The sequence below is a fragment of the Electrona antarctica genome (genome assembly GCF_951216825.1).
Source record: "Electrona antarctica genome assembly, chromosome: 11".
In the NCBI taxonomy this organism is placed as follows: Eukaryota; Metazoa; Chordata; class Actinopteri; order Myctophiformes; family Myctophidae; genus Electrona; species Electrona antarctica.
The window spans coordinates 5,016,435-5,026,434 of record NC_136792.1 but is presented as its reverse complement, the minus strand read 5'-3'; the positions used below and the strand labels follow the sequence as shown (position 1 = coordinate 5,026,434).

The 10,000-nt window shown below is 45.4% G+C and overlaps 1 protein-coding gene across 1 annotated transcript in view; it reads right to left on the bottom strand.

The window, feature by feature from the left end:
• ece2b (endothelin converting enzyme 2b) overlaps positions 1-10,000 on the bottom strand; it is an 81,455-nt gene that overhangs the window by 9,164 nt on the left and 62,291 nt on the right. The window contains exons 11-13 of the mRNA XM_079513919.1: positions 9,962-10,000; positions 5,559-5,657; positions 4,337-4,414 (exon numbers count right to left, since the gene is read on the bottom strand). The exon at positions 9,962-10,000 is cut by the window's right edge and continues 72 nt beyond it. Coding sequence (XP_079370045.1) covers positions 4,337-4,414; positions 5,559-5,657; positions 9,962-10,000 — 216 coding nt within the window. The remainder of the gene's footprint in view (positions 1-4,336; positions 4,415-5,558; positions 5,658-9,961) is intronic.

The following is a 10,000-nucleotide window of genomic DNA, read 5'->3' as shown; positions in this document are numbered from 1 at the left end:
TCAAATAGAGGAGGCATGTGTCAGTGGAGTGGGATGTTCTGAAGCCAGATTAGAGTTTGTACATTCTCTACATCAGGGGTTCTCAAAGTTTTTGGCCGGGGACCCCCGGAAATGCTTTGGCAATGTCTCGGGACCCCCGCCCCGCCCCCTCCCGACCCCCAATATAAATTGACTGCTACAATAACCTTAAACCATTTTGGGCGGGAACCCCTTTTGGTGTTTTAAGCATTGTTATAATTTAGCTATTGAAAAATAGCAGATCTACAAGCTCATAGCGCGCCACCGAGTGGCGCGCTACGAGCTTGTAGGTCTGCTATTTTTGAAAAATCGTGAAAATACAAATTAAAAAAAAATCTTTTTTCTTTTTTTTTTTTTTTGAAAATAATTTGGGGACCCCCTAAAATAATTTGGCGACCCCCCGAGGGGTCGCGACCCACGGGTTGAGAACCCCTGCTCTACATGATACGTAGCTTGCAGAGTTAGTTCACTCAGATATACTCGAGCGGCTTCATGCTGTGCTCAAGGGCGCATATATACATATACTCGAGGGGTTAATATGCTGCATTACTATGTGGGTGTATACAGTGTTTGCAAGACCCACATGTCATACGCTGATGTGGCCGTCAGCTGACCAATTGGGTAGGGTGTTTAAAGGGGAAAACCACCCATTTTCAACATTTTACTATGTCATTAATATACCTTAGAGCTGTTGTGTGGAAATAATAAAAAAGTCCCCCCGATTCTGTGTTTCCTAGAACTGTAAGTATGAAAAAAATCATTAACATGGTGAAACACATCTTGATGATGTCATCAAGATGCGTTTCACCATGTTAATGATTTTTTTCAGATCTCTAGTTCTAGGAAACACAGAATCGGGGGGACTTTTTATTATTTCCACACAACAGCTCTAAGGTATATTAATGACATAGTAAAATGTTGAAAATGAGTGGAATGCCCCTTTAAGCTCACCTAGGCCTCACTCACACCTTCGCATCTAGCATACAACATTGTTGGATGCTAGATGTAAACAAAGGGTAAGTGTCATGGCCGCCCCAATGCATTTCCAATGGAAGTCACATGGTTTGACACAACATTTTTGTTGTACGGCTTTCGGCTGTGTTTCGACTGCCCCCCTCCCCCTCATACAACAAAAATGTTGTGTCAAACCATGCGACTCCCATTGGAAATGTATTGCGAGCTTGCATCAGTCAACAAGTCTCATGCATCAGCTATACAACAATCTGCTGTGCACGTGTGAGTGAAGCCATAGACTGCATGCTTCTTCCTGGCTTCCGTCTACATTATGCTTCCTGGTTGTTGTCAAGGACAGTCGAAGAAGGACGAGACGCGGAGACCGTACGGGCGACGCCATGTTGCTTATGGTGCTCCATGGAAGGAAAGAAACATGCGCAGTTGAGACCAGGAAGTTGGACATGACAAATCATAGATATGGCGCAAATGGCCCAGCAGATGGCGTGATGCCAATGAAAGGATAGATGCTTGTACATATGTCACGTCAAACCAACATTACTGTCTTTGTGATGATCCATGCTGGGACTTACTTATCCATTTGCTGTTAAAACGTTAATATAAAAAGGTAAAATGCAATGACGTGACATGATATGTACAAGCATATCTCCTGTCAGTGGCATCACGCCATCTGCTGGGCCATTTGCGCCATATCTATGATTTGTCATGTCCAACTTCCTGGTCTCAACTGCACATGTTTCTTTCCTTCCATGGAGCAACATGGCGTCGCCCGTACGACGCCATGTTGTCTTCGCGTCTCGTCCTTCTTAGACAGTCCTTGGTTGTTGTTATGTGATGTTTGCTCCCGCCACCACCGGTGGGCTCTGCTATGTCTGTTCCCCATGAGGGGGTTGTTATTGTATCTATCTCCCTGCGCTTAATGTTTAATGATGGTGTTTAATTGTGCCGAGCAGGGAGAAAAATATAGCGGAGCTGAACGCCAAGATAAAATATTATATGCACGCATATTCTCATTCTATAATAAATATTGATTAAATCTCTTTGTGAGTTATCTGACTGAAATTCTGTTTTTTTTTATTGGCAAGATACTTTTCAACCTTCGAGATGGAGCTAAGAGTATAACTAGGGCGGTAGTTCCCGGGGTCTAATTTGCTGCCTTTCTTGTGCAGGGGGGTTACTTTGGCCAGTTTGAATTCTTGAGGGACCAGTCCCTGCTTGATAGAGAGGTTTATTATGTGGGTGATGATTGGAGCTAGCTATGGAGATGGCCGAGTCTCCCAAATTTGGAGGGAATGTTGTCATGGCCAGTGGTCTTGTGGGGTTGTAGAGCACTCCGTTTTTTGAGTACCTCATCAGTTGTTAACCAGTTTAAAATCGTCTTTGCAGTTTGCACACATCTAGGTTTTTGTAGAAAGCTTATTGGCTTCCTTGATCCCCCTAGTGACTTTTAAGAGGCTTGCCTCTGGCACACTCTCCAGCCATTGCTCCTGCTTTGACGAGTAGCAATTGCTGTGTTCTTAGTTTTATATTAGCTTAGTAGTTTCTTGATGTATTGTTCTTATTAGTCTTTTTTAGTCTGTACTTGGTTAGCTATTTAGACTCTCTCTGAGCCTCCCTGGTAGTAGGTTTTTGGTATTACGGATGTCATATGTTTGTCTTAATGTCATGTCCTGTATTTGTTGTTACTGGCAGAGCTGTGTAACATTTATTTGCCTCTTCTCTTGGCCAGCTGTAAAAGAGACTATGGTCTCAATGTGATTTTACTGGTTAAATAAAGGTTAAATAAAAAATATAAAAAGCTTTGATGTGCTATACAACAAAACGCCAAGAGTGGGAGGGCAGTTTGTTAAACAGAGTTGTGGCTATGTTTGTAAAGAAGATGTTTAAGTAATTGGCCACATCAAGTTTGTCAGTGATGAGAGTGTTGTTCGATTTGATGTTTTTGTAAACCTGGTTTTCAGTTTCTGACCAGCAGCCTAGTTGGTTGTTGAGTATACTGAGCTCTACTCAACAACCAACTAGGCTGCGGTCAGAAACAGCTCTGGAAGCTCTACTCAACAACCAGTAGAGCTCCCGAGGGTTGTTTTAGTTTTCCTCGGCTTAAAGTTTCTCTGATCTGAAAAGGTCCTCCTCCTCCATTCAATGGAGTCTTTGTAGCAGCCAGTTATAATTACATACTTACATAGCAAAAAAAAAAACATGATCTTAAAGATGAATTATTTTGAAAAGACATCATGGGAGAGCTGCTTTTAGACTTTGTTAATACAGTGAGCAAGGCCTTCGGCCTGGTGGAGACAACTATGCATGCATGCATGCATAAATTATATCATTGCATATATTAAAGACGGAGTGCCCCCAAAGAAAACATGATCATCTGGTATTTTGATTATACTAGGAGGAAGATTTTTTTTCAAAAAGGTATACAGAAAGTTAATTAAATATACTTGGTTTTCACCTTAGCACCACCCACCTGAACTTAAAGGCGTAGTGAAACGGAAATGGTGGACATTTTATTTTGAAGTTTCAGACGGTCTCAAGTTGAAACACCGCTATGAAGTTTCTGAACCAATCAGAGCGTCGCATCCCTTCAGGGGATGGGATGGTAGCTAGGGACGGGTAGCTATGCTACGCAGGACAGCGTGTGGATGTTTGTTTACAAATCAGATAGTCGGCAACCTTTACCAATTTACTCTTAATGTGGCTTATTTCTACCCTATAATGTTTTCAGATACATTTTTAGCGTGATGATTAAGTTGAAACCGAGTAATACACTCTCTGGATGTTATCTTGAATGGGAATAAAAACGGAAGATTTCTGTAATCAGTAGCAGCTGTGCAGCCTGTGCTGGACGGATGCGGAGATATGGGGAATTAAACTGGTGAGCTTCATTTTTATTGGCTTTTATCGATGTTGGCCTCGACACGTCATCACGCAGCACGTTTTCGTTTTCAGGAAGTAATAAAAAATATTCTTTTGATATAAAAACACACAAAAATGAGATTTTTCCCGTTTTTTTGGCATCCATTGTTAGGTATGCCCATATGATGACCACGGATATGGTCTAAAAGTGTGAAAAACGTATTTTTCATTTCACTACACCTTTAAGCTGGTTTTCACCTTAGCACCACCCACCTGAACGTAACCGTTGTATAATAAGGGGAGGGGCTGATTTGAGTGTGTCACTAAAGCGGCGTATTTTGATTGGGCCTTTTGACTCAAAGGCATTAAGCTTTCAGGAAGAAACCAAAAATAAGCTTGTAGATCTGCTATTTTTCAATAGCTAAAGTATAACGATGCTTTAAAACACCAAAATGGGTTAATAGCGGCGTGGCGTGATGTCACTCACCCCGTCATAAACATCGTCTAGTTCTTTGGAGTCGAGGATGAAGTCTGGGAAGCCAATCATATCGTAGATAGCATCTGCCTACACGCAAGACATGCAGGCAAAGAGAGAGACAGAGAGACAGACACAGAGACATGGAGAGACACACAGATAGGATAAAAAGACAAACCTTTAGTAGAGGTAATAATATGAATTAATAATTGCTGGGATTTATTTTTAAGAACATAGAAAAAGGACAGCTTTATTAGGGAAAAAAACAAATAAAAAGATACAAATTAAAAGCAATAAAACATTTAACAAGTCAAAATCAAGTCAACGTGGAAAGTCTAAACAGGTGGGTTTTCAGTGCGGTTTTGAAGGTAGCGATGGAGGGGGCATCTCTGATATGTTTGGGGAGTGCATTTCAGAGGGTCGGGAGGGGGCAGCAGCCACAGCACACAGAGAAGGCCCTGTCGCCCCAGGATACTTTTTGGGGATCTTAAGGAGGCCGGTGTCACTGGACCTGAGGGAACGGGATGGGACATGTGGCTCGAGGTAGGGGGTAGACAGGTTGGACAGTGCCTTGTAGGGGCGACTGTGGCTCAGGAGGTAGAGCAGGTCGTCCAATGATCCATGGGTCGGCGGTTCAAAGCTACATGTCGAAGTGTCCTTGGGCAAGACACTGAACCCCAAATTGCTCCCGATGTGCTGGTTGGTACCTTGCATGGCTTCCGCCGCAATCGGTGTATGAATGTGTGTGTGTGAATGGGTGAATGTAATGCACAATCTATGTAAAGCGCCTTGGATAAAGGCGCTATATAAATGCACCATTTAGGTGGTGAGGAGTACTTTGAAGTCAATTCTTTGTTTGACAGGGAGCTAGTGGAGGTCATGAAGGACTGGTGTGATGTGATCTCTGGAGCGGGTGGGGGTGTTTTGGACGTATTGGAGTTTATTGAGGGGGTTTTAGGTGATACCATAGGCCGTAGAGGATGCTATTGCAATAGTCCGGCCCGGGATGAGATGAAGGCCTGGATGAGGGTTTGGGCAGCACCTAGGTGGCGGATGGTTGTGACACGGGAGCCGTCGATGTCGAGTGAGAAGTCCTGGGTGGAGCGGGTGAGGCTGTCGGGGGCCGATGATGATTATTTCTGATTTGTTCCAGTTGAGTTTTAGGTAGTTAATATAGGGTTTAATTAATTAAAGTATACTGTGTAACTTTTTCAATTAAACAATTCCCCCTCACCTTGTCTTTCGCAGCCTGTCTTGTCTGTCCGTCCATCCAGGTTAGTTTGTCCAGCGATTCCTTAAACGCTGATCGAATCCCATTGATCATCTCTTCAGCCTGACAGACGGGGAGAGAGGCAGGGACAGGGAGACAAAGAGAGAGACATGGAGGTAAAGACAGGGAGAGAGGCAGGGACAGAGACACAAAGAGAGAGACATGGAGGTAAAGACAGACAGGGAGAGAGGCAGGGACAGAGACACAAAGAGAGAGACATGGAGGTAAAGACACGGAGAGAGGCAGGGACAGAGACACAAAGACAGACAGGGAGAGAGGCAGGGACAGAGACACAAAGAGAGAGACATGGAGGTAAAGACAGACAGGGAGAGAGGCAGGGACAGAGACACAAAGACAGAGACATGGAGGTAAAGACAGGGAGAGAGGCAGGGACAGAGACACAAAGACAGAGACATGGAGGTAAAGACAGGGAGAGAGAGAGAGACATGGAGGTAAAGACATGGAGAGAGAGAGACATGGAGGTAAAGACAGGGAGAGAGAGAGAGACATGGAGGTAAAGACAGGGAGAGAGAGAGACATGGAGGTAAAGACAGGGAGAGAGAGAGAGACATGGAGGTAAAGACAGGGAGAGAGGCAGGGACAGAGACACAAAGAGAGAGACATGGAGGTAAAGACAGGGAGAGAGAGAGAGACATGGAGGTAAAGACAGGGAGAGAGGCAGGGACAGAGACACAAAGAGAGAGACATGGAGGTAAAGACAGGGAGAGAGGCAGGGACAGAGACACAAAGAGAGAGACATGGAGGTAAAGACAGGGAGAGAGGCAGGGACAGAGACACAAAGAGAGAGACATGGAGGTAAAGACAGGGAGAGAGGCAGGGACAGAGACACAAAGAGAGAGACATGGAGGTAAAGACAGGGAGAGAGGCAGGGACAGAGACACAAAGAGAGAGACATGGAGGTAAAGACACAGAGAGAGGCAGGGACAGAGACACAAAGACAGAGACATGGAGGTAAAGACAGACAGGGAGAGAGGCAGGGACAGAGACACAAAGAGAGAGACATGGAGGTAAAGACAGGGAGAGAGGCAGGGACAGAGACACAAAGAGAGAGACATGGAGGTAAAGACAGGGAGAGAGGCAGGGACAGAGACACAAAGAGAGAGACATGGAGGTAAAGACAGACAGGGAGAGAGGCAGGGACAGAGACACAAAGAGAGAGACATGGAGGTAAAGACAGTGAGAGAGGCAGGGACAGAGACACAAAGAGAGAGACATGGAGGTAAAGACAGGGAGAGAGGCAGGGACAGAGACACAAAGCGAGAGACATGGAGGTAAAGACAGGGAGAGAGGCAGGGACAGAGACACAAAGAGAGAGACATGGAGGTAAAGACAGGGAGAGAGAGAGAGGCATGGAGGTAAAGACAGGGAGAGAGGCAGGGACAGAGACACAAAGAGAGAGACATGGAGGTAAAGACAGGGAGAGAGAGAGAGGCATGGAGGTAAAGACAGGGAGAGAGAGAGAGACATGGAGGTAAAGACATGGAGGTAAAGACAGGGAGACATGGAGGACAGAGAGAGACATGGAGGTAAAGACATGGAGGTAAAGACAGGGAGACATGGAGGACAGAGAGAGACATGGAGGTAAAGACAGGGAGAGAGAGAGACATGGAGGTAAAGACATGGAGGTAAAGACAGGGAGACATGGAGGACAGAGAGAGACATGGAGGTAAAGACATGGAGGTAAAGACAGGGAGACATGGAGGACAGAGAGAGACATGGAGGTAAAGACATGGAGGTAAAGACAGGGAGACATGGAGGACAGAGAGAGACATGGCGGTAAAGACATGGAGGTAAAGACAGGGAGACATGGAGGACAGAGAGAGACATGGCGGTAAAGACAGGGAGAGAGAGAGAGACATGGAGGTAAAGACAGGGAGAGAGAGAGAGACATGGAGGTAAAGACAGGGAGAGAGAGAGACATGGAGGTAAAGACATGGAGGTAAAGACAGGGAGAGAGAGAGACATGGAGGTAAAGACATGGAGGTAAAGACAGGGAGAGAGAGAGAGACATGGAGGTAAAGACATGGAGGTAAAGACATGGAGGTAAAGACAGGGAGAGAGAGAGACATGGAGGTAAAGACAGGGAGAGAGAGAGACATGGAGGTAAAGACAGGGAGAGAGAGACATGGAGGTAAAGATATGGAGGTAAAGACAGGGAGAGAGAGAGAGACATGGAGGTAAAGACATGGAGGTAAAGACAGGGAGAGAGAGAGAGACATGGAGGTAAAGACAGGGAGAGAGAGAGAGACATGGAGGTAAAGATATGGAGGTAAAGACAGGGAGAGAGAGAGAGACATGGAGGTAAAGACATGGAGGTAAAGACAGGGAGAGAGAGAGAGACATGGAGGTAAAGACATGGAGGTAAAGACAGGGAGAGAGAGAGAGACATGGAGGTAAAGATATGGAGGTAAAGACATGGAGAGAGAGAGAGACATGGAGGTAAAGACATGGCGGTAAAGACAGGGAGAGAGAGAGAGACATGGAGGTAAAGATATGGAGGTAAAGACATGGAGGTAAAGACAGGGAGAGAGAGAGACATGGAGGTAAAGACAGGGAGAGAGAGAGACATGGAGGTAAAGACAGGGAGAGAGAGAGAGACATGGAGGTAAAGACAGGGAGAGAGAGAGACATGGAGGTAAAGACATGGAGGTAAAGACAGGGAGAGAGAGAGAGACATGGAGGTAAAGACAGGGAGAGAGAGAGAGACATGGAGGTAAAGATATGGAGGTAAAGACATGGAGGTAAAGACAGGGAGAGAGAGAGACATGGAGGTAAAGACAGGGAGAGAGAGAGAGACATGGAGGTAAAGACAGGGAGAGAGAGAGAGACATGGAGGTAAAGACATGGAGGTAAAGACAGGGAGAGAGAGAGAGACATGGAGGTAAAGACAGGGAGAGAGAGAGAGACATGGAGGTAAAGATATGGAGGTAAAGACAGGGAGAGAGAGAGAGACATGGAGGTAAAGACATGGAGGTAAAGACAGGGAGAGAGAGAGAGACATGGAGGTAAAGACATGGAGGTAAAGACAGGGAGAGAGAGAGAGACATGGAGGTAAAGATATGGAGGTAAAGACATGGAGGTAAAGACAGGGAGAGAGAGAGACATGGAGGTAAAGACAGGGAGAGAGAGAGACATGGAGGTAAAGACAGGGAGAGAGAGAGAGACATGGAGGTAAAGACAGGGAGAGAGAGAGACATGGAGGTAAAGACAGGGAGAGAGAGAGAGACATGGAGGTAAAGACAGGGAGAGAGAGAGACATGGAGGTAAAGACAGGGAGAGAGAGAGACATGGAGGTAAAGACATGGAGGTAAAGACAGGGAGAGAGAGAGAGACATGGAGGTAAAGATATGGAGGTAAAGACATGGAGGTAAAGACAGGGAGAGAGAGAGACATGGAGGTAAAGACAGGGAGAGAGAGAGAGACATGGAGGTAAAGACAGGGAGAGAGAGAGAGACATGGAGGTAAAGACAGGGAGAGAGAGAGAGACATGGAGGTAAAGACAGGGAGAGAGAGAGACATGGAGGTAAAGACAGGGAGAGAGAGAGAGACATGGAGGTAAAGACAGGGAGAGAGAGAGACATGGAGGTAAAGACATGGAGGTAAAGACAGGGAGAGAGAGAGAGACATGGAGGTAAAGATATGGAGGTAAAGACATGGAGGTAAAGACAGGGAGAGAGAGAGACATGGAGGTAAAGACAGGGAGAGAGAGAGAGACATGGAGGTAAAGACAGGGAGAGAGAGAGAGACATGGAGGTAAAGACAGGGAGAGAGAGAGAGACATGGAGGTAAAGACAGGGAGAGAGAGAGAGACATGGAGGTAAAGACACAGAGAGAGAGAGACATGGAGGTAAAGACATGGAGAGAGAGAGACATGGAGGTAAAGACATGGCGGTAAAGACAGGGAGAGAGAGAGAGACATGGAGGTAAAGACACAGAGAGAGAGAGACATGGAGGTAAAGACATGGCGGTAAAGACAGGGAGAGAGAGAGAGACATGGAGGTAAAGACATGGAGGTAAAGACAGGGAGAGAGAGAGAGACATGGAGGTAAAGACATGGAGGTAAAGACAGGGAGAGAGAGAGAGACATGGAGGTAAAGACATGGCGGTAAAGACAGGGAGACATGGAGGACAGAGAGAGACAAACAAAAGGGGAGATTGAAACAGACATGAGGTCTAATGTAATTTGTATCTAATGTCTTGAAATACAATCTAATCTAATGTAATCTAATTGAGTCTAATCTAATCTAATGCTAAGCGTATTTAGTCTAATCTAATGGAATCGTATCTAATGTAATGAAATGCAATGCAATGCCATAATATGAATGTTGACAGCGAATAATACTTACTATCTCTTTACTGTGTTTGTCAAACGTGTGTTTGACGAA